This window comes from Coregonus clupeaformis, chromosome 33, assembly GCF_020615455.1.
Source record: "Coregonus clupeaformis isolate EN_2021a chromosome 33, ASM2061545v1, whole genome shotgun sequence".
Taxonomy (NCBI): domain Eukaryota; kingdom Metazoa; phylum Chordata; class Actinopteri; order Salmoniformes; family Salmonidae; genus Coregonus; species Coregonus clupeaformis.
Window position 1 is genome coordinate 38,350,453 of NC_059224.1, and position 25,495 is coordinate 38,375,947.

A 25,495-nucleotide genomic window follows, 5' to 3' on the forward strand; every position below is an offset into this window, starting at 1 on the left:
TCACATAAGTGTGATTGACTTGGAGTTACATTGTGTTGTTTAAGTGTTCCCTTTATTTTTTTGAGCAGTGTATATATATTTGCGAGAAAAAACACATATGGGGGATTGGAAGTGATGCAGACAGTTACATAGATGGAAGTTACAATCTATCTGCAATATTAAAGCTGATCTACCCACCCAACTCCATTCTAGATAACTGCATGTGTTTGCTAGTGTGTTGGCTTCCTCTTTTCATGTATCTTCCCAAACGTGTGGTTTTCAGTGTGGATAAATGAAAACTCCCAAATATAAATGGTTCAATACTTGAATTGCAATATGTTTTTGAAAAATATGTTGATAATATTGTTTGTATTAAATTGTCGGGAGATAGACATGCATTCTGCTTTATAAATGGGCAATTTGGTTTATATAAATCAATCTAATTCTCACAAGTTTTTGTTTTTGATTGACTCTCATGTTTTATTTGAACTAAGTAAATAGTGTAGCCTATAAATACAGTGTCACAGAGTTTCTAAATCCACAGGCGCAACATCGCGAGACTTCCGGGAACGCTTGCGAAACAGATCAGGCCAGGGTTTGGGGTTTGTGAAGTCAATGAGAGAAGTGAAAAATTACTCCTTAGATCTAAAGGCACAAACTAGATTCGAACCAATGTCTTAAGCAGTTGATGTTATTACTCTAACCTCGTGAAAGTGATAAACTGACACGTTTTCATTTTCGTCAAAAACAACTTTATATCAAAGGATTGCCTTTGAGTTGATGGCTTGCACATGCGCAGTTTGGCGTGAGACAACCGTTAGACCCAAGCATCTTTCTTTCTACGCGTGAGTTTAGCTAGCCAACGTCGCCATGAAATCGCCCACAAATGTGATCTGAGACTTTTATTGGAGAGGCCGTTTTAGCCTATCTTCATACTGTACGGTCTTGGGTACTGCTAGTAAAGTGGGCAGGTGAAAATAATCTTCCAGCCCTACAGGTGGCAATGTCGCGAGAGAGGACTACAACCTCAGCTATGTAATGAAATCCGGCTTCGCATTTTCCAGGTTTCCACTGAAGGGGCGGGGATTCTTTATTTAAGTGAACACATAGGCAATTGATAAGTTGTGAAGGCACAAAAAAGAAATTTGCTTTTACAATAAGGATTTCATCAGTTGGTTGATTTGCGTAAACGCTTCATTGCAGCCTAAGTGGTTGAGTTGTTCGGCGTGTTCGCTACGCCAGGTGTTAGACCAGAAGTGTTGGTGGGGGGAAAATGCCATCTTTTTTATGGAGGTAGGAACACATTGTGCTGATGTTGACGCCTCTAAACATTCATTTGGAATTGTATTCACTTTAAACCCAAAGTAAAGCAACATTTTATTTTATTTAGCACGGCTAACTGCCAGTTGTCAATGTGAGCGTGCCCATGTAAACAGCTGTCAGACTGGCTAGCTAGCTACCTTGAAATGTAGAGAATGTGTGTTGTGTATTCAAATTTGACACAGCCCAGATTTAAATGCCCAAATCATAGTCATTAGTTATCAGAGTTCTGTATGTATTTGTAAAGAATTGTTTGCCTTGCGTGATTTTTCTTGTCACAGGTTGTAGACTAGTTACACTGAACAGGTTAGCTAGTTAGCTTAGGTCCAAATGAATAAATGCAGAAAGAAGAACCTAGCCATTGCCAAATGTATCTGACATGTTGTCATTAATTGTTCACACGTTTCAGCTTTTAGTCCATCAGTGTTTGCTGTATAAGTTTGTAATGTGAGCCATCCCTGTCAGGTATGTGAAGAAGAGAACGTGTAAATTCAAGGCATTTATGGGCATTTAATGTCACTGTTCGATGCAAACTAAGCCATCTGCTACAACTATACTGAATAAAAATATAAACGCAACAATTAACAGTTTTACTGAGTTACAGTTCATATAAGGAAATAAGTCAATTGAAATAAATAATTAGGCCCTAATCTATGGATTTCACGACTGGGCAGGGGCGCATCCATGGGTGGGCCTGGGAGGGCAGGGGCCCACCCACTTGGGAGCCAGGCCTAGCCAATCCGATTACGTTTTCCCCCCACAAAAGGGATTTATTACAGACAGAAATACTCCAAAGTTTAATCAGCTGTTCGGGTGGCTGGTCTCAGATGATCCTGCAGGTGAAGAAGCCGGAGGTGGAGGGCTGGCGTGGTTGCACGTGGTCTGTGGTTGTGAGGCCGGTTGGGTATACTGCCAAATTCTCTAAAACTAAGTTGGAGGCGGCTTATGGTAGAGAAATTAACATGCAACTGCTCTGGTGGACATTCCTGCAGTCAGCATGCCAATTGCTCGCTCCCTCAAAACTTGAGACCTCTGTGGCATTGTGTTGTGTGACAAAGCTGCACATTTTAGTGGCCTTTTTATTGTCCGCAGCACAAGGTGCACCTGTGTAATGATCATGCTGTTTAATCAGCTTCTTGATGTGTAATGATCATGCTGTTTAATCAGCTTCTTGATATGCCACACCTGTCAGGCGGATGGATTATCTTCCAAGAAATTCCCCCACTGCATTTTTCAGCATCCTGGAACAAACCTGAATCACAGGTTCTTTAATGGCTAGATTTTTTTTAAATTAAGCTTTTTCAACCATTCTTTTCCTAATCATTCCAACAATTAGGCCTAGGCTAACTGTTGCAGTGTACCTATATAAAAGCAACACGTCCCTCTTTGCAATTGTGTAACTTTCAAAGATTAACCCTGCGATAAGTAGATGGAATCCCAGCAACTGCGGCATGATGCCTAAATGTGGCAATTTTTCCAGCTGCGGCCTGCAGGTTGGTTGGTAGCAGTGCAGAGAGGACTGCATTCCTTCATGTAATGAGCTGCTTGTTCAAAGCCCAGGTCGCACTGGGCGACGCTGCAGTGGGGGCTTCTCCTCCTGTTGCTGTGGCCTGACTGGCTGGCCTGGCCGGGGGTAGAGGCCCACACAAAGAGCCTCTGTTTGTGTGAGCCAGTCAGGCATGTAGGCAGGCCTCTGGGGAGGAGGTGGGGGCCCTCCCTTCTTCCCAGTGAAAGTGATCCACTACTGTGCCACAGCAGCCAGGGAGGGAGGCAACCTTTCACACGGCCTGATTAGGTCATCCTCCCCAGATGGGTAACGGAGAGGAGATCTGTTGGTTGGGTGCAGGTAAATGAGTGGTATCTGTGGAAAAGGATGCTAGTGTAAAGGATCAGTGTGAACATGACAGGTGGAAATGGGTCGTGGACTAGTAGGGGGCTGTTGTATAGAAAGGGATGGTCTCTTCTCTTTACTCTGCTTTCAGGCCAATGGGTGTTATGTGTTTATTATGCTTTAAATTACACTGTGTGTCCCACCTTCCAATATGACCCACCCAAGTCACATAATCTACTGAAGGCTAAAGCTGTAAATGAATACTAGAATCAAAGTTTTAGTATCTCATCAGTGAAGCTGCAGTATTTCAATCCATCACACTAAAACCACGTGGGGAAAAACATGTTACTGAGAGTTTATTATAGTTAACCAGTCTATTACATAACTTAACTGCCATGCCTCCGGTACTAATACTAGTACTTTTATCCTGTGTGTGCTGAAGGCTTTGGCCTGGCCTGGTGCTGATCCTCTTCCCGTCTACGCTGGCGGATGACAAAGAGTCTTCGCTGCTACAGGACTGGCACGACGTGTGGCTGTTCCGCTTCTTCCTCAACATGCTGGGCTACGCCACCATCATCATACCTGGCTACTTTCTCATTGGGTACTTCAAGAGGATCAACTACCTCGAAACAGGTGTGGATGATCTACAGACTGGTGATAATACACACACTGCACGCATATACACTGGCACGCACACAAATAGGCCTACAATTTTTCTCCACATGAATTCTGAATTCTATCTGTTATAACTCAGTGTATCCTTCAAGTTGCAATTCAGAGTTTCTCTATGTTAACATGATCATTGTGTTGGTTTTGATGAGTCAGTGAATGGTTGATGTGTTCTGGACCTTAAAATATCTTCCTGACTGGTGTTTTCCTTCCTCCCAGGTCGTGGCATTTGCTATCCTGTCATAAAGGCCTGTGTGTTTGGGAGTGAATCGAAGACGGGTCTCCTGGACGACGTGTCCATAGCTCAGAGAAATGACGCTGACTCGGGCTCGTCGGCCAGACAAGCCTTCAAGTTAGTCTTCTGCGCTGCGGGACTTCAGGTAAAGCACTTTGTGACGTAGTTAAAAGGGCTATATAAATCAAATGTATTCCTTTTTTTTTTTTTTTTTTTACATGGAAATATTACATTTACATATGTATTCAGATCCTTTACTCAGTACTTTGGGTAGATTTTATAGTTGTAGCTCTTTACACTCATACCTTTTATATGGGTTGAAAATGGCAGAATTGGGCACTGATAAGCGCATAAATTGGAACACAGTGGCTGTACAGTAACATGCTATAAATGGTCAGAGCTCAGGCTCTGCGCTTCACAGTGCTTTATGGGTTTTGACTGAGTCTTTCTAAACTTGAGCATCTTATGGGACAAAAAGTTGCCCCCATCCCTTCCACTAATTGGGCAACTTCTGCAATTTAATTTGTTGTCTGAGTGGGGGAAATGCTGTAAATTATGTATTTTAAAAGATGAGATGTTGAGGATTATAATAAATACTGCTTTGATCTTACACAAGCAAACCATACACCTGTGAGTCCAAATGTGCACTTGACATTTCCATATCATAAAACTCATGTCATATACTGTGAACGTTTATGACCACTATGTTTGATGTAAAGTTACAAGATGACATGGCAGCATACCCTGGGTTGTTCTGAACAGAATTAGCCTATGTTTGAATATTATGAAGAAAATTCACAGCGGAACACGCACCTGAATGCATGCATGACTAGGGCTGTTACGGTGACCGTATTACCGCCAAACAGGCGGTCACAAGTCATGAAGGCAGTCAAAATCCATGTGACTGTTTAGTCACAGTAACTAGGCTTCTCCAAGCTCTGATGCTGCTGATGGTCATTAGTAGCCTACCAAACTTGCTAACTGCCTGGTACTCAGCACTCTATTGTCCCTCTAATCACTCTGACATAAATGCAAATGTTATCGAAAATCTAATCAAACACTTCAAGAGAGCCCATGAGCTCATGTTGCGCAACATTTCTATAGGCTATGCAATTGTGAGAAAACAGAAGGCCTTTATTAAAAAGAGGAGGATCCCATCAGCTTTCTATAGGCTAGGCCTACTATATTTATTTCTCAACTTTCCTAATATTAAGCACATTGCTTCTCTTTACAACAGGAGTATAGCTACCAGGCTGGCATGAAAATGAACCACGGGAAAAGCGGCCTCCATTCGCTATTTAAGTGCATAGATTACATATATTTTTTTCCGCTGCCCCTGTTTCGAGACAGGTGCATGATAATGGTCCATTCTTAATCCAAACAAATTTCACACATACAGTACCAGTCAAAAGTTTGGACACACCTACTCATTCAAGGGTTTTTCTTTATTTTTACGATTTTCTACATTGTAGAATAATAGTGAAGACATCAAAACTATGAAATAACACACATGGAATTATGTAGTAACCAAAAAAGTGTAAAACAAATCAAAATATATTTTAGATTCTTCAAAGTAGCCTCCCTTTGCCTTGATGACAGCTTTGCACACTCTTGGCATTCTCTAAACCATCTTCACCTGGAATGTTTTCCAACAGTCTTGAAGGAGTTCCCACATATGCTGAGCACTTGTTGGCTGCTTTTCCTTCACTCTGCGGTCCAACTCATCCCAAACCATCTCAATTGGGTTGAGGTCAGGTGATTGTGGAGGCCAGGTCATCTGATGCAGCACACCATCACTCTTCTTCTTGGTCAAATAGTCCTTACACAGCCTGGAGGTGTGATTTGGGTCATTGTCCTGTTGAAAATCAAATGATAGTCCCATTAAGCGCAAACCAAATGGGTTGGCGTATCGCTGCAGAATGCTGTGGTAGCCATTCTGGTTATGTGTGCCTTGAATTCTAAATAAATCACTGACAGTGTCACCAGCAAAGCACCCCCACCCCATAACACCACCACCTCCATGCTTTACGGTGAGAAATACACATACTGAGAGCATCCGTTCACCCACACCGCTTCTCACAAAGACACGGCGGTTGGAACCACAAATCTCAAATTTGGACATTTCCACCGGTCTAATGTCCATTGCTCGTGTTTCTTGGCACAAGCAAGTCTCTTCTTCTTATTGGTGTCCTTTAGTAGTGGTTTCTTTGCAGCAATTCGACCATGAAGGCCTGATTCACACAGTCCCCTCTGAACAGTTGATTTTGAGATGTCTGTTACTTGAACTCTGTGAAGCATTTATTTGGTATGCAATTTCTGAGGCTGGTAACTCTAATTCATTTATCCTCTGCAGCAGAGGTAACTCTGGGTCTTCCTTTCCTGTGGCGGTCCTCATGAGAGCCAGTTTCATCATAGCGCTTGATGGTTTTTGCGACTGCACTTGAAGAAACTTTCAAAGTTTTTGAAATGTTCCGTATTGACTGACCTTCATGTCTTAAAGTAATGATGGACTGTCATTTCTCTTTGCTTATTTGAGCTGTTCATGCCATAATATGGACTTGGTCTTTTACCAAATAGGGCTATCTTCTGTATACCACCCCTACCATGTCACAACACAGCTCATTGGCTCAAACGCATTAAGACGGAAAGAAATTCCTCAAATTAACTTTTAACAAGGCACATCTGTTAATTGAAATACGTTCCAGGTGACTACCTCATGAAGCTGGTTGAGAGAATGCCAAGAGTGTACAAAGCTGTCATCAAGGCAAAGGGTGGCTATTTGGTCCTCTGTAGCTCAGCTGGTAGAGCACGGCGCTTGTAACGCCAGGGTAGTGGGTTCGATCCCCGGGACCACCCATACACAAAAAAAATGTATGCACGCATGACTGTAAGTCGCTTTGGATAAAAGCGTCTGCTAAATGGCATTATTATTTGAAGAATCTCAAATATAAAATATATTTTGATTTGTTCAACACTTTATTGGTTACTACATGATTCCATATGTTTCTTCGTAGTTTTGATGTCTTCACTATTATTCTACAATGTAGAAAATAGTAAAAATTAAGAAAAACCCTTGAATCAGTAGGTCTGTCCAAACTTTTGACTGGTACTGTATATTATTTAGAATATGTGTAGACAAGATTAAATCAAGAATAGTCTGATGGGTGACAATATTAGCCTATCACTTCTGAATTATATAATATCACTTGTGAATGATGCCCAGCGTAAGACAAGAAACTGTATTTTTTTTAGCGACTTTTTCGAATCCTAGTCGCACACCGCTTGTTGCCTAGCCCATAGGCCTATACAGTGCATTCGGAAAGTATTCAGACCCCTTGACTTTTTCCACATTTTGTTACGTTACAGCCTTATTCTAAAATTGATTAAATAAATAAAGATCCTCAGCAATCTACACACAATACCCCATAATGACAAAGCGAAAACAGGTTTTTAGAAATAAAAACAGAAATACCTTCTTTACATAAGTATTCAAACCCTTTGCTATGAGACTCGAAATTGAGCTCAGGTGCATCCTGTTTCCATTGATCATTCTTGAGATGTTTCTACAACTTGATTGGAGTCCACCTGTGGTAAATTCAATTGATTGGACATGATTTGGAAAGGCACATACCTGTCTATGTAAGGTCCCACAGTTGAGAGTGCATGTCAGAGCAAAAACCAGGCCATGAGGTCAAAGGAATTGTCCGTAGAGCTCTGAGACAGGATTGTGTAAAGGCATAGACCTGGGGAAAGGTACCAAAAAATGTCTGCAGCATTGAAGGTCCCGAAGAACAGCGTGTCCTCCATCATTCTTAAATGGAAGAAGTTTGGAACCACCAAGACTCTTCCTAGAGCTGGCCGCCCGGCCAAACTGAGCAATCTAGGGAGAAGGACCTTGGTTAGGGAGGTGACCAAGAACCCAATGGTGACTCTGACAGAGCTCTAGAGTTCCTCTGTGGAGATGGTAGAACCTTCCAGAAGGACAACCATCTTTGCAGCACTCCACTAATCAGGGCTTTATGGGAGAGTGGCCTGACGGAAGCCCACTTGGAGTTTGCCAAAAGGCACCTAAAGACACTCAGACCATGATAGATAAGATTCTCTGGTCTGATGAAACCAAGATTTAACTCTTTGGCCTGAATGCCAAGCGTCACGTCTGGAGGAAACCTGGCACCATCCTTACGGTGAAGCATAGTGGTGGCATTCTTTTACTTTTAGATTGGTGTGTATTGTTGTGAATTGTTAGATATTACTGCACTGTTGGAGCTAGAAACACATGCATTTCGCTACACCCACAACAACATCTGCTAAACATGTGTATGTGACCAATAAAATTTGATTTGATCATGCTGTGGGGATGTTTTTCATCGGCAGGGACTGGGAGACTAGTCAGGATCAAGGCAAAAATGAGCGGAGCAAAGTACAGAGAGATCCTTGATGAAAACCTGCTCCAGAGCGCTCAGGACCTCAGACTAGGTCGAAGGTTTACCTTCCAACAGGGAAACTATCCTAAGCACACAGCCAAAACAACGCAGGAGTGGCTTCGGGACAAGTCTCTGAATGTCCTTGAGTGGCCCAGCCAGAGCCCGGACTTGAACCTGATCGAACATCTCTGGAGAGACCTGAAAAAGCTGTGCAGCGACACTCCCCATCCAACCTGACAGAGCTTGAGAGGATCTGCAGAGAAGAATGGGAGAAACTCCCCAAATACAGGTGTGCCAAGCTTGTGGCGTCATACCCAAGAAGACTTGATGCTGTAATCACTGCCAAAGGTGCTTCAACAAAGTACTGAGTAAAGTGTCTGAATACTTAAGTAAATTTGATATTTCCATGTTTTATTTTCAATATAAATTAGCAAAAATTTCTAAATGCCTGTTTTTGCTTTCTCATTATGGGGTATTGTTTGTAGATTGAGGAAAGAAAATAATTTAATCCATTTTAGAATAAGGCTGTAAAATTACAAAATGTGGAAAAAGTCAAGTGGTCTGATTACTTTCCGAAGGTACTGTATGTTTTGATAAGGTTTAATCACAACTAAAGTGGCCAAATAACTTTTTTAAATTAAGCGCATTAATCCGCTTTACAAGGGGTGAGAGCCTAACTGGCATACATAAGCAGCGGTGAGATTCAAGTTTGGGGAAGAACATTTTCCCCATAAAAATGCACCTTTATAATAAAAGCATTACATGCATAATCGCATTTGTGGTCACTTTTTGATAATGGTGTTTTCCCGCTAATGGAACATTCGCGCTTATAGCCTACTGCCATGTGTGCATTGCTGCGCTTATAATGTGAAGAAATAGCCTAAATGTTCTGATATGTTGCGTCAGCCTCATTGTGTAAAAAAGTTTTTTTTTTGATGTTAATGGTTATATTAATTTGGGATCTATTGCATCCCACAACTGTCCCAGACTATGTTTGGAATATTTATTTTTCACACAGAATAGAAGAGGTCAACTTTTGTAATATGGGGGATAGTAGATTGACATAGGCTAGTGTTTTTGCTGTTCGTTTGGCATACTCATCTTGTTGGCTGACGAAAAGTAAATGTGGACAGTTCTTCCAATATCTTCAATATGCACCTCGGAATTGGATAAGGACACGCGCAGTTGCGTCCCCGATGTGTCTGTCTTCACTTGTAGCCTGTGAGAAAGACCTGATCACGTGATGGAGAGCCATGAGCGTGAGAGGTGCTTCGGAGCACTCCGCACTCAGGGAGAAGTGAATTTAAATTATTATATTCAGCCTAAGGGCACAACGGCCACTGGCCGCAAAAGGCATAGATTTTTTTTTAGGGGGCATTAAGGCCACACAAAGGGGATGCCGCCGGAAAATTCTAGGTATTATCAAGTGCTTGTCAAATTGTGAATGAGAGACTGATGAAGTGTGTACAGCCTGCGCAAAAAACTAAGCAGAGCTCATGCCTTTCATGCAACTTTTTTCAAATCATCATTAGTCGTATCATGCAGCCTTACAATGTATAAAAAATCTAAACAAATAGACCAACGTTTGTACAACTGAAGTTACATTAACTCTAAATTAAGCCTATAGGAGTACCTATTTCTTTGTTAACCGTTCAACACAGAATAGCCCCATGTACGCACTCCCTCAAATTTGGAGAAAATATCCTTTCTATTCAGCTTTGTTCAATTGTATTCTTCATACTATAAAATAATGCCACGGAATTCTAAGCAAATCTTGTCTGCTAAATGAACTAGTGTAGCCCACAGCCATATGGCATCGCCAGATGAGGACCTAACATAAGGACAATTCAGAGAATGCTATTCTGTTCTTCTGAAATAGAATACATTTTCTTCATAGACCCGTCTAAAATAAATTATGGATTTATGGTGAAGGTGTAGGCTATATTACATGGATTTATTAGACTTTTTAAAATGTAGATGTTCCAAAGGTCTGCATCAGTGGCTTGTAGGCTGTGTGTGGAAGCCAGGAGATGCTAAATGTTTTCATGTTAATTAACGGTCAATTACCGTGAAGACCGGCAGTTATTTGCTTGACAATCACCAGCTGACGCAATTTCGTGATCGCCACAGCCCTACGCATTACTCCTTTCTATGCGCACCAGAATGATGATCTGTTTCTCTGAATTGCCCTGTGAAAGCATAACACTGTAACATCGTATTTTATAACTTAGCTAGTCATATTGGCAGTAGAACAAGCAGATTTTGTCATTTTTGCCCATCTCTGATAGTGAACTCGTACACATTGTAAATATGTAAATAGAATGCACTATTTCAGAATGTGAGATACCTCTTGCATGTCAGTATCAGACTGGGAAGAATTGACGTTCGCAATCTCCCCCCATCTGTAAGCATGGCCAATGGCATAACACCTTATTGATATGTAAATTCAACCAACCAATAGGAATACATCGTTTCGTGAGCCAATGCTAACTAGCGTTAGCACAATAATGCTAGTTAGCAATTGTGCTTACGCTAGTTATCAACTACCTTCAAACTGCAGGCAAACTTTAAAAAATTTATCCACGAGTTCATCTGGCTGTGGGGAAGTAGTAAAGGGCTTCATAGCCAAAATCCCGAACTATCCCTAGCATTATCTGTTGGTGACTAATTGACTGGCAAGTAAAGTTAGCCTACCTTCTATGCTAATGTTAGCTAGCTAGCTAATTTAGCTGTATAGCTTGCCAGCCTGTGAACCTGTCAGTTGGTAACAGGTTTTTGAAAATAATTTTTTTATTGGGGGTAGATCAGCTTTACTATATCAGATAGATTGTAACTTTCATCAATGTAATTGTCTGCATCACTTCCAATCCCCCATGTTTTTTTTCTTTCTCGCAAATATATATATATCCTTTAAAAAAATATATTTCCCTTTATTACTTTCCAACCCCTTCCCTAATTGGAGTAAACTAGTGAACAACAACGCTTAGGCCTCTACTTCCAGCTTACACATACTATATACATTTTATGGACAGTCAATTTTACAATAATTCTATTTTGTTTGTTTTTACTCCTGAACTTCCTCTACCCTCAACCTCTCCGATCATTTTCATGATGTCAAACCGGTTTGCTTCTATATGCCATATCTTTCTAACTGTGCTCTTTCACAAAAGCACACAATCTATAACCCATATACTTATTATGAACACAGTATGCTTTACATTAGTTATCTTGTTGTTGTTATTAGTCCCATCCTTCAGCTCCATTTGGTAACAGGTTGCTAAAATCAACATTTGCTAGAACAGTTTCAACTATTTTGATTAACTTACGTGTCTGCAATACCGGGGAAATCCTGACACGTCGAGTAGTACATGACATCTCCCTCTTTCCACGTTGAATTAATTTTCTTATTTTCTCCTCGTATGCTGCCTTTTTAGCAGCTGGTTCAAGGATTGGTAGTAGTGGTGGTGGACGGATTGGGTTCTTTCCTGGTACCTGGCCAGCTTTCGGTGCTTGTAGAAACATATTAAACAGCTATCTACTGCTCTCCATCTCCAAGAGATAACACCAACAAGAGAGTAGGCTACACACATTTGAAAACGTAAGTAAAATCGTGGGTACACACGGGGCACATGAAGAAAGACTTTAGACCATACCTCAAGTCTTCAGATGAGCAATTCCAACTCACAGCTCAATTAATTTTGTCTACTTGCAGCGCACTGATAGACAAGCGTCTCTGTTCAAAGATTGGGAATTTACAGTGCGCAACACATCGCTTCCCTAGGAGACTTTGTTCCAATTGAGTAGATTAATTGTTAGACTTTTTTTTTTTTTTGTGTGATCTTTTTTTGTTTGTCCTGTCAGACATGCTCAGTCTATATTCTCCTTGTCCAACAATTTTTTTTGCCTTGTCTCGGGCAAGTGGACAAGTGTTAATGTCGAGCCCTGACAAGCTTTCAAATGATGCCCACCTGACCCAGATCGCGATTTGGTGAATTTCAACGTGGAAAGAGGGAGATGTCATGTACTACTCGACGTCTCAGGATTTCCCCGGTATTGCGGTCTGTGTATATTTGTAAACAACAGCTGGTGCACAAAATCTAATATTAAGGAAGTCACAAGGTTTTGCTCGCCTGATGTAGAGTATCTCATGATATGCTGTAGACCACACGATTTACCAAGAGTTTTCATCTATATTTTTCTTAGCTGTCTATTTACCACCACAAACCGATGCTGGCACTAAGACTGCACTCATTGAGCTGTAGAAGGCCATAAGCAAACAGGAAATGCTCATCCAGAGGCAGCACTCCTAGTGGCCGGAGACTTTAATGCAGGGAAACTTAAATCCGTTCTACCTAATTTCTACCAGCATGTTAAATGTGTAACCAGAGGAGAAAAAAAACTCTAGACCACCTTTACTCCACACACAGAGATGCGTACAAAGCTCTCCCTCGCCCTCTGCAAATCTGACCATAATTATATCCTCCTGCTTATAAGCAAAAACTAAAGCAGGAAGCACCAGTGACTCGGTTAATAAGGAAGTGGTCAGATGACGCAGATGCTAAGCTACAGGACTGTTTTGCTAGCACAGACTGGAATATGTTCAGGGATTCTTCCGATGGCATTGAGGAGTACACCACATCAGTCACTGGCTTCATCAATAAGTGCATTGATGACATCATCCCCACAGTGAACATATGTACATACCCCAACCAGAAGCCATGGATTACAGGCAACATCTGCACTGAGCTAAAGGGTACAGTAAGGGAAAAAAGTATTTGATCCCCTGCTGATTTTATACGTTTGCCCACTGATAAAGAAATGATCAGTCTATAATTTTAATGGTAGGTTTATTTGAACAGTGAGAGACAGAATAACAACAAAAAAATCAAGAAAAATGCATGTACATTTTTTTATAAATTGATTTGCATTTGAATGAGGGAAATAAGTATTTGACCCCCTCTCAATCAGAAAGATTTCTGGCTCCCAGGTGTCTTTTATACAGGTAACGAGCTGAGATTAGGAGCACACTCTTAAAGGGAGTGCTCCTAATCTCAGCTTGTTACCTGTATAAAAGACACCTGTCCACAGAAGCAATCAATCAATCAGATTCCAAACTCTCCACCATGGCCAAGACCAAAGAGGTCTCCAAGGATGTCAGGGACAAGATTGTAGACCTACACAAGGCTGGAATGGGCTACAAGACCATCGCCAAGCAGCTTGGTGAGAAGGTGACAACAGTTGGTGCGATTATTCGCAAATGGAAGAAACACAAAATAACTGTCAATCTCCCTCGGCCTGGGGCTCCATGCAAGATCTCACCTTGTGGAGTTGCAATGATCATGAGAACGGTGAGGAATTAGCCCAGAACTACACAGGAGGATCTTGTCAATGATCTCAAGGCAGCTGGGACCATAGTCACCAAGAAAACAATTGGTAACACACTACGCCGTGAAGGACTGAAATCCTGCAGCGCCCGCAATGTCCCCCTGCTCAAGAAAGCACATATACATGCCCGTCTGAAGTTTGCCAATGAACATCTGAATGATTCAGAGGAGAACTGGGTGAAAGTGTTGTGGTCAGATGAGACCAAAATGGAGCTCTTTGGCATCAACTCAACTCGCTGTGTTTGGAGGAGGAGGAATGCTGCCTATGACCCCAGGAACACCATCCCCACCGTCAAACATGGAGGTGGAAACATTATGCTTTGGGGGTGTTTTTCTGCAAAGGGGACAGGACAACTTCACCCCATCAAAGGGACGATGGACGGCGCCATGTACCGTCAAATCTTGAGTGAGAACCTCCTTCCCTCAGCCAGGGCATTGAAAATGGGTCATGTATGGGTATTCCAGCATGACAATCACCCAAAACACACGGCCAAGGCAACAAAGGAGTGGCTCAAGAAGTAAGCACATTAAGGTCCTGGAGTGGCCTAGCCAGTCTCCAGACCATAATCCAATAGAAAATCTGTGGAGGGAGCTGAAGGTTCGAGTTGCCAAACGTCAGGCTCGAAACCTTAATGACTTGGAGAAGATCTGCAAAGAGGAGTGGGACAAAATCCCTCCTGAGATGTGTGCAAACCTGGTGGCCAACTACAAGAAAGGTCTGACCTCTGATAGCCAACAATGGTTTTGCCAACAAGCACTAAGTCATGTTTTGCAGAGGGGTCAAATACTTATTTCCCTCATTAAAATGCAAATCAATTTATAACATTTTTGACATGCGTTTTTCTTGATTTTTGTTGTTGTTATTCTGTCTCTCACTGTTCAAATAAACCTACCATTAAGATTATAGACTGATCATGTCTTTGTCAGTGGGCAAACGTACAAAATCAGCAGGGGATCAAATACTTTTTTCCCTCACTGTAGATCTACCGCTTTCAAGAAGCGGGACTCTAACCCGGCTGCTTATAAGAAATCCCGCTATGCCCTCCGACAAACCATCAAACAGGCAAAGAGTCAATACAGGACTAAGATTGAATCGTACTGCACCGGCTCGTTGGATGTGGCAGGGCTTGCAAATTATTACAGACTACAAAGGGAAGCACAGCCGCGAGCTGCCCAGTGACACAAGCCTACCAGACGAGCTTAAATCACTTCTATGCTCGTTTCGAGGCAAACAACACTGAAGCATGCATAAGAGCATCAGCTGTTTCGGATGACTATGTGATCACGCTCTCCCTAGCCGATGTGAGTAAGACTTTTAAGCAGGTCAACATTCACAAAGCCACAGGGCCAGACGGATTACCAGGACGTGTACTCCGAGCATGCGCTGACCAACTGGCAAGTGTCTTCACTGACATTTTCAACAGGTCCCTGACTGAGTCTGTAATACCAACATGTTTCAAGCAGATCACCATAGTCCCTGTGCCCAAGAACACTAAGGTAACCTGCCTAAATGACTACCGACCCGTTGCACTCACGTCTGTAGCCATGAAGTGCATTGAAAGGCTGGTCATGGCTCACATCAACACCATTATCCCAGATACCCTAGACCCAATCCAATTTGCATACAACCCTAACAGATCCACAGATGATGCAATCTCTATTGCACTCCACACTGCCCTTTCCCACCTGGACAAGAGGAACACCTATGTGAGAATGCTATTCATTGACTACAGCTCAGCGTTCAACACCATAGTGCCCTCAAAGCTCATCACTAAGCTAAGGACCCTGGGACTAAACACCTCCCTCTGCAACTGGATCCTGGACTTCCTGACGGGCCGACCCCAGGTGGTAAAGGTAGGTAACAACACATCTGCCGCACTGATCCGCAACACGGGGGGCCCTCAGGGGTGCGTGCTCAGTCCCCTCCTGTACTCCCTGTTCACCCATGACTGCATGGCCAGGCACGACTCCAACACCATCATTAAGTTTGCAGACGACACAACAGTGGTAGGCCTGATCACCGACAACGATGAGACAGCCTATAAGGAGGAGAAAAGCGACCTGGCCGTGTGGTGCCAGGATAACAACCCCTCCCTCAACGTGATCAAGACAAAGGAGATGATTGGGGACTACAGGAAAAAAAAAGAGGACTGCACCACGCCCCCATTCTCATTGACGGGACTGTAGTGGAACAGGTTGAGAGCTTTAAATTCCTTGGTGTCCACTTCACCAATAAACTAACATGGTCCAAACACACCAAGACCGTCGTGAAGAGGGCACGACAAAGCCTAATCCCCCTCAGGAGACTGAAAAGATTTGGCATGGGTCCTCAGATCCTCTAAAAGTTCTACAGCTGCACCATTGAGAGCATCCTGACTGGTTGCATCACTGCCTGGTATGGCAACTGCTCGGCCTCCGACCGCAAGGCACTACAGAGGGTAGTGCGTACGGTGCAGTACATCACTGCGGCCAAGCTTCCTGCCATCCAGGACCTCTATACCAGGCTCTGATAAACTCTGATAAAAATCAAGAACAGCTTCACAAGACACCAAGTTGGCCGTGTGCAGTAGATCACCTACTGGGTGTCAACAAATAATGGCGATTCAACATGTAGAATAGTCTGGAAATGAAAATGACGGCCAATGTTATGTGGTCAGAGGCAATAGCACAATCACCTGCTGCTTTTTACTGTTCAACAGCACGGTCTGTTTTGTCCTTTTATTTGTTGTTTATTCTGGTCTCTATGGTGTTCATTTTCTTTTTAAGATTTATTGGAGCTCTCGTAATGAACTGCTTTCCTTCTTGCTTACACACTGGGCACATTGGCCTGACATGTTGGAATGTTGTTTGAGCCTCACCATCTCTAGCACCTCAAGAACCGACTAGGTGAAACATCTGTCGATGTGCCCTTAAGCAAGGCACTTAACCCGAATTGCTCCTGTAAGTCGCCCTGGATAAGAGCGTCTGCTAAATGAAGAAAAAAATTAAAATAAAGAACATCTGGGGACACACATCTGGGAATGACACTGTGATTGCTGTGTAATACTGCGTCTCCACTTGCATTCCACAGGTTAGCGCCTTGAAAGCAACTATCTGCTCGTGATATGGATTGTCTTCTTGGAAAAGCTCTGAACCACATGTAAAAAATGTTCTCATCCCGAATGCGTTGGACTCCTTTCTGTTATTCTTTAGACAGCTTGCTTTTGGCATACAAGCGCCTTGGTTTCTCACATTCAACACAGTTGATGGTCGCGCTCACCTTTTGCACTGACCATGGCAGCACTCCTCTTTACATTTTCTATATTTGGTGTCAGAGAAGGCCTATCCTTGTCAGTGGTGTCCAAACTGTACAGATCATCACATTTCTGGTACTCACATCTGTGTGCTGTCAATGTTAATTGTTCTTCTGGCAAGCGTGGAGGATTCATTAAGCAGTACAAGCATGGATCTTCTCCCTCACATTTCTTGATCTGTACCCTGTATTGTGACATCTTGAAATGTCTGTCCAGGAATTGCTTGTACTGTTCCTTGTCAAGGCCTTTTCTGCTGAGGTCCTGCATCATGACAACTTCTGTATCAGTTATGTTGAATTGTTGTGCAATATTGGCAATTTCTTCCTGTGTTGCGGGCTGATGTACTTCTACGTGTGTTCCTTTCCAAGTTTAGAAGGGAATTAACTCTCTTGGCAGGGTTGGCCCAGCTGTCACCTGGTGCTGTTCTACAGGCGATAAGCATGTCAAGATCCAGTTGAACAAACAGGAGTGTGTGTGGCATGCTTGAACAGAGGCATATGTGATTCTGTTGTCTGGCTCACCATCAGATTGAATGATCAAGATTGACTTGTTGAGAGAGACATTATCTTAACTGTAGTTCTCTCCTCTGAGGATGCTGAGATTTTCAACTGTGTGTCGAAGGGGGCTGGATGGCTGGAAAACCGTGTTCTTGACAGTGACATGAATGGGATCTCTGGGATCAACATGACAGATGGTACAAGTCCACTGATGTGGTAATCATGGTCGGCAGCTGCTAGAACTGGCCCACTCACAGGAGCAATGCTTGGATGTCTGCATCTGTTACAGGTCCCTCCCTATAGGCTGGCCAGGTTCTCCGACAGGAATGATTGCCTTATCATCCACACACAACTTTTCACAGTCCTTCTGCCACATTCAGGCAAACTGTTTAATGTAGTTCCACTGTACTGCAACAAACTTTGAGTCTCTATGTCCCTTATCACCCGAGACTGGACCATGAACTTGAGGTCAAACTTTCCTGTGTACTGGAGAGCAGACATGGACCATGGATTCTTGGGTGTAAACTGCTTTCTTAGCCACTGTATTGATGGGATTTTAGTTTCTGGTGGAAGCTGTTTTTCCACTGTCACGCAAGTCCTCAACTTATATAGCAAAAGGTAAGTACAAGTACTCCCCATGTCTGCGATCGTTGACCTGAGTATTCGATCAAATACTTCTGTACTTCATCCCAAAACGGCTGAAATGAGGATTGTGGTCTGGGTCATCACCATCAAGGAGGATCAAGGATACTCTCGTTTTATTTTTTACATTTGTAGTCATTTAGCAGACGCTCTTATCCAGAGCGACTTAGTTAGTGAGTGCATACATTTATTTTTTCATACTCATCAAGTCCCTGTTCATCATCGTTTGCTGAACTCTTGTCATCTGCCAGAAACCGATACATTTCTCTCAGGAAGTAGCTGTTCACTTTGGCAGCATGTGCGTATTTGTTCAGGAGTGCTTTTTACATTGCTCTTGTGTGGTATGTTGGTATTTATTTTCTCAGTGTGGAGATGACAGAAGCTTGCCTGGTCTCATGAACACCATAGGCAAACCTGTACAAGGAAAGTCAATGGAAGTTTCAAGTTGTCAATCCATTTCCTTCTCTGGAATCTATCTTCAGGAGCAAAGTCCAGTAGAAAGAGGGGGTGGTATTGGGGCACTTTCTCCAAAGCTTTAAACAGAGTGCTGTACTGGGGGCTGACCGGTCCGCATGATGCTCTCAGTGTAGCATAAAACATCAGAATGGTGTACGTAGGGGAGTGGGCTGTTGGTGACGTCTGGTCATTGCTTGATTCACCTTCTCCAAGTGGGATAAGCTGCTATGGACTCTCTTAGACGCACCACATCTTCTCTGAGATCTAATGTCGTCAAGGAATACAGGCAGTTTTAGTTGAGAGGTTTAGAACATAAAGCTTACACTTACTTTTGAAAATAAACATTTTAAATATTTCACACAGTATGTTTGATATGAATCTACAAGGAGTAGTAGTGTGCCACAAACTTAATTGATATAGGAAAATGACACAATACATTCATTAAAATACCTGTGAAGTGATTCCGGTGTGCCCAGGGCTGGGATATTGAGAGAGAGAGAGCTGACTGCAATGATCCCGAAGCTGATCTTGACTTAGTTTTGGTATTTCCTGGTATCTGTTGTAGGATCCCAAGGCCTTGTGGTAATTGCAGGAATCTGTCTGGTATGGCTAAGCCTCTCTCTTTTAACTTCTCTAGATGGGGGTCCATATACCAGAGTGCTTTTGATAATCGGGTAATGAATGTCCAGGCTATATGGACGTGAAACATAGGAGAAATATTACATTTCAACATGATTATCAGATTATTGTTGTTATTGTGAATACACAAATTAACATTAATGAACATTATTCACATAGGATGTACACTGCTCAAAAAAAAGGGAACACTTAAACAACACATCCTAGATCTGAATGAATGAAATAATCTTATTAAATACTTTTTTCTTCACATAGTTGAATGTGCTGACAACAAAATCATATGATGATCAATGGAAATCAAATTTATCAACCCATGGAGGTCTGGATTTGGAGTCACCCTCAAAATTAAAGTGGAAAACCACACTACAGGCTGATCCAACTTTGATGTAATGTCCTTAAAACAAGTCAAAATGAGGCTCAGTAGTGTGTGTGTGGCCTCCACGTGCCTGTATGACCTCCCTACAACGCCTGGGCATGCTCCTGATGAGGTGGCGGATGGTCTCCTGAGGGATCTCCTCCCACACCTGGACTAAAGCATCCACCAACTCCTGGACAGTCTGTGGTGCAACGTGGCGTTGGTGGATGGAGCGAGACATGATGTCCCAGATGTGCTCAATTGGATTCAGGTCTGGGGAACGGGCGGGCCAGTCCATAGCATCAATGTCTTCCTCTTGCAGGAACTGCTGACACACTCCAGCCACGAGGTCTAGCATTGTCTTGCATTAGGAGGAACCCAGGGCCAACCGCACCAGCATATGGTCTCACAAGGGGTCTGAGGATCTCATCTCGGTACCTAATGGCAGTCAGGCTACCTCTGGCGAGCACATGGAGGGCTGTGCGGCCCCCAAAGAAAATGCCACCCCACACCATGACTGACCCACCGCCAAACCGGTTATGCTGGAGGATGTTGCAGGCAGCAGAACGTTCTCCACGGCGTCTCCAGACTCTGTCACGTCTGTCACATGTGCTCAGTGTGAACCTGCTTTCATCTGTGAAGAGCACAGGGCGCCAGTGGCGAATTTGCCAATCTTGGTGTTCTCTGGCAAATGCCAAACGTCCTGCACGGTGTTGGGCTGTAAGCACAACCCCCACCTGTGGACGTCGGGCCCTCATACCACCCTCATGTAGTCTGTTTCTGACCGTTTGAGCAGACACATGCACATTTGTGGCCTGCTGGAGGTAATTTTGCAGGGCTCTGGCAGTGCTCCTCCTTGCACAAAGGCGGAGGTAGCGGTCCTGCTGCTGGGTTGTTGCCCTCCTACGGCCTCCTCCGTGTCTTCTGATGTACTGGCCTGTCTCCTGGTAGCGCCTCCATGCTCTGGACACTACGCTGACAGACACAGCAAACCTTCTTGCCACAGCTCGCATTGATGTGCCATCCTGGATGAGCTGCACTACCTGAGCCACTTGTGTGGGTTGTAGACTCCGTCTCATGCTACCACTAGAGTGAAAGCACCGCCAGCATTCAAAAGTGACCAAAACATCAGCCAGGAAGCATAGGAACTGAGAAGTGGTCTGTGGTCACCACCTGCATAACCATTCCTTTATTGGGGGTGTTTTGCTAATTTGCCTATAATTTCCACCTGTTGTCTATTCCATTTGCACAACAGCATGTGAAATGTATTGTCAATCAGTGTTGCTTCCTAAGTGGACAGTTTGATTTCACAGAAGTTTGATTTGACTTGGAGTTACATTGTGTTATTTAAGTGTTCCCTTTATTGTGTATAATAGAATGCAATATTCTATCATATTCAAAAATTATTGAAGAAAGAAAGTAATGTATGAATGTATTCAGTTCATTCATCTATTTAAATGTATAGTCTAACAAGGCTAACAAATTTAAGACAATGCAAATATAAAGGCCTATCATAGACTACCCTTTGTAGGAAAAATATGCTATTGTTAATAAAGGGCAATCATTTGAATTAGGTCAAATGAATGTAACACACAGTGCAATCCAATCGTAATTTTATGTGATGTATAGGGTAATAGTAGACTATTTAACATGTTTTTCTAATTCAAGAATGATTGACAAATAATTGTAATCAAATTAAAATGTTGATGTATAATAATGAGTTCATTACCTGAATGCATCTCGATAGCCTATAGGCGTTAACAAATTATTCATACAAATATGATTAGGCCTCTCATAGACTAGGCCTTGTAGAAAGAGGGTCAATCAAGTTAGGTCTGCCAAAATAATGTAGCATTGGAAAAAATATATAAATCCACCAATAAAGTATAGCGTATCATCATAACAATAAAAAATGTTGTTTATAACATGCATAGAAGCATCAATCTATATTGAGCAAGCTTGACTAAATTCGATGCCAGTAACTTTAATCACTGCATCCTCCTTCGATTGTCTTGTCTGGCTGCCACGAAAAGCCCCCACCTTCGAGACAGTCGATTACATGATTGTGGAGCTGCTGATCTGCACAAAGTGTGTATGCCACTGGCGATGTACTTTGCTGGACATGCTAGCTGTTCTCGCTGGCGCATCATCACTTCAAACGTATTCCGTCTAGGTGTTATCGGTTGGCCTACTACTACTGGTAGTACCGGTAAAATGTAAGTTGTTTAATCGCAAATCACCATACAGCTAACACACTTCGATTTCGTCAATCATTTTGACTTCAATTTGGTTGTCCAAAATACTATCAGCTTGCACTGCGTATTTGCTGATGAATGCCCTGATATCTGGCCAGTCAATTGGTTCAATGACATTGTTGTTTCGTCTATTAATCGCTTCTAATAGATAATGATGAATTAATCGCTTCTAATAGAAAATGATGCATTAACCATTAATTTAACCGACTGTTTATTTATAACGAGGGACGTCCCACGTTTAACCTGGACACATAAATAGTAGGAATTTGCGCTGGCTTAAGCCATGATGGCATGAGAGACAGATGAAACATCTGCACGTCGCCTGCAGGTGAGAGCGTGTGTGTTTCATTGTCCAATCCGAGACTCGAACATGATCTGAGCGCGTGATCTGAGGCTCTTTGGTCTCTTGCGCATCAATTTGGAAAAGCCTCAAGGGAGAGCGGACAGTGCATTTTTTTTTTTTTGCGTGGTGCGGTTGAAAAGAAAGGCGGGGCATCCCTTAAACAGTAATTCAACACTGTCCGGCCTAAAATGTAAGATGCACATAAAATCAACAGTGTAATGTTTGGATTCAGTCTTGTCAGGTGAACTGTTGTCCTCAACTTTGGTCTAATAATTTTCCCATAATCTCCAAACTGTTCCCTTTTAAATTGTTACCATGCTTTTCTTATTTCTTCTGTAATAAACATTTCAATTTAGCCCTATCCATTACTGTTGTCACAATACCAACATTTTACTAACGATACGTTACCAGGCCAAGTATCACGATACCGAGTAGTATCGCAATAACATGGGGGCAAAATCAGTAGTCTAGCATCTTGTTCACCCCCGGACGCTTGTTCCCGTTTTCTAGACATTCTGCATGTGCTACGCAAAAACCTGTCACTGAAATTCACACTTCTACTCAGTACAACACATTGAATTTAACTTCACACTGTTCAGTGTATGATAGAATTCTGCATAGAATGGCTGATTCGCTAATATTTGCAAAGGCCTACCTGTGATTTGGCTGGAGGAATGGGAGGAAGGAATATAAATGCATAATGATATGCATGTCATTGTGGCAGTAAAGGAAAACACTACATGAAACCTTTACGCTTCAGTTAACACACACACACACACACACACACACACACACTCTCCCTCCCTTCCTCACACACCCTGTCTCCCTCTATCCCACACACACTGCTCCCAAACTTTCAGTTTTAAATTGTGTGCTTATTTTCCCTCTTATGTTTCTTGTGTAGTAAATATTTCAGATTTTATTTTCATTGTTTATTATTAGTTGTTCATGTGAAGCGCATTGTGTTGCATTCATGTCTGAAATGTGCTATATAAATAAAGCTTTATTTGATTGGGCACCTAACAGAATTTAAGGAGCACCAGAAAGAGAGATTTATTGATATAGTTTAGGCTTGCATTAGGTCTATATGAATCCTACCTTTTGAAGCACATCTCATGAGTAGCAGACCCTTTTCCTTTCTTCCTGTGCCAATCAAATTGGCCTAGACCTAGTGTCAAGTTACCAGGTTGTTCGCTAACATGACTGAACAACGTTGTTTATCAAACCAATAATTAGCGAGAAGCAGGTGAGTGAGGGCTGGTAGGGGATGTGGCTGACTGATTACAGCTGCCACATGTAATATGCACATGAAAGTGAAGTGGATATTATTGGACCTGCGCATACAAGAGACTAGTGGCTGTTGCTTAAATTCAACTGAATTTATAAACAAAACTGACTTTTAAAATGTTTTATTACAGGCGCCAGCAGGTTATTTTAGATTGGTAAGGCTGAAAAATTTGGTAGTATGATATGAAACGGTACTACGGTATTCTAAAATGTTGGTATTATGACGTTTTAGTATCGTGATATTACCGTGGTATCGGTATACCGTGCAACACTACTATCCATATAGGCCAATTCCCACAAGTGTAAAGGGCTAAACTGCGATACAATAATATTCACAATTATATCTCATGTACGTCATATTGTTTAGTCTCCTTATCTATGTTATCTTGTTGTCTCTCCAGGTATCCTACTTGACATGGGGTGTCCTACAGGAGAGGGTGATGACGCGCTCATACGGGGCCTCCACCCCCGAGGAGGAGGGTGAGCGCTTCAAGGACTCGCAGTTCCTGGTGTTCATGAACCGCATCCTGGCACTGACCGTGTCCGGCCTGTGGTGTCTCCTGTTCAAGCAGCCTCGCCACGGTGCACCCATGTACAAGTACTCATTCGCCTCGCTCTCCAACGTCCTCAGCAGCTGGTGCCAGTACGAGGCCCTCAAGTACATCAGCTTCCCCACCCAGGTGCTGGCCAAGGCCTCTAAAGTGATCCCCGTCATGCTAATGGGCAAGATCGTGTCACACAAGAGCTATGAGTACTGGGAGTACCTGACGGCGGCGCTCATCTCTCTGGGCGTCAGCATGTTCTTGTTGACGAGCACGACCGGTAAGCACCCTTCTACGGTCACAACTTTCAGTGGCGTGGTCATCTTGGGCGGCTATATAGTCTTCGACAGCTTCACATCCAACTGGCAGGACAACCTGTTCAAGTACAAGATGTCGTCGGTACAGATGATGTTCGGCGTCAACCTCTTCTCCTGCCTCTTCACCGTGGGCTCGCTGCTGGAGCAGGGCGCCTTCTTCGACTCGCTGGCCTTCATGACGCGCCATTCGGAGTTCGCCTTCCACGCCGTGCTGCTGTCGGTTTGTTCAGCATGCGGCCAGCTCTTCATCTTCTACACCATCGCGCAGTTCGGCGCCGCCGTCTTCACCATCATCATGACCCTGCGGCAGGCCATCGCCATCCTGCTCTCCTGTTTCCTGTACGGCCACGTTGTCACAATGGTGGGGGGCTTCGGCATGGCTGTGGTCTTCCTCGCCCTCTTCCTGCGCGTCTATGCCCGCATCCGCATGAAGGCGGGACGCAGGGCGCAGCAGCCACAGGTGCAGAAGGTCTAGGAGGAGTCTGAGGAGGGAACTGGAAAAACAAACTGAAGCCACGTTTTCAGTGGGGCTTTTTCCTGTCTCTGTGTGTCCCGTTTGACTTTTTGTGTTCATTTAATGGGTCTCTACTTTGTAGAGGAAAGGTACAGAAAGGGATTCTAATGCCTTTTTTAAAGGTGTTTGACTTCACACGAACCGAGCCGTCGCCACACAGGTCAATTAGTCTCGAAAACCCAACCTTAGGCAACACAATGACTAGGGTCTGGTTTCAATTATGGACTCTTTTGTCAGAGGAACTACGTCACTGCCTAAGTCACTACTTTATCTGCTTGAATAAAATACAAAATAGTAGCTAGCAAAATTATCAGAGGTTATTTTTAATGAGTGAATTTCGCAAGTGGATAGTTTGCATCAACTACCTTAACTAAAACCATTGCAAAGGTATTCGCGACGTTCTGGCATATCTGCCTCTTGATTTGTTGGGAGAGTCCCCGGAATGTATTTTTTTTCCTTATCAACGTAGGCCCCGTGTAGCTCAGTTAGTAGAGCATGGCGCTTGCAACGCCA

General features: G+C 43.1%; 1 protein-coding gene across 1 annotated transcript; it reads left to right on the forward strand.

Moving 5' to 3' along the window:
- Nucleotides 1-1,014: 1,014 nt before the first annotated feature.
- LOC121549181 (adenosine 3'-phospho 5'-phosphosulfate transporter 1-like) lies at nucleotides 1,015-25,495 on the forward strand. Its single transcript, XM_045210084.1, has 4 exons — nucleotides 1,015-1,272; nucleotides 3,573-3,763; nucleotides 4,019-4,179; nucleotides 24,011-25,495. Exons 1-4 carry the CDS (start codon nucleotides 1,253-1,255, stop codon nucleotides 24,941-24,943), a joined length of 1,305 nt encoding a protein of 434 aa, XP_045066019.1. The 5' UTR covers nucleotides 1,015-1,252; the 3' UTR covers nucleotides 24,944-25,495.

Excerpts from the sequence above, each read along its gene's own strand:
- LOC121549181 (XM_045210084.1), top strand. The coding sequence starts at position 1,253 with ATGCCATCTTTTTTATGGAG. Across the intron at positions 1,273-3,572 it reads ATGCCATCTTTTTTATGGAG|GCTTTGGCCTGGCCTGGTGC; the intron begins GTAGGAACACAT and ends TGTGTGCTGAAG. Across the intron at positions 3,764-4,018 it reads GATCAACTACCTCGAAACAG|GTCGTGGCATTTGCTATCCT; the intron begins GTGTGGATGATC and ends CCTTCCTCCCAG.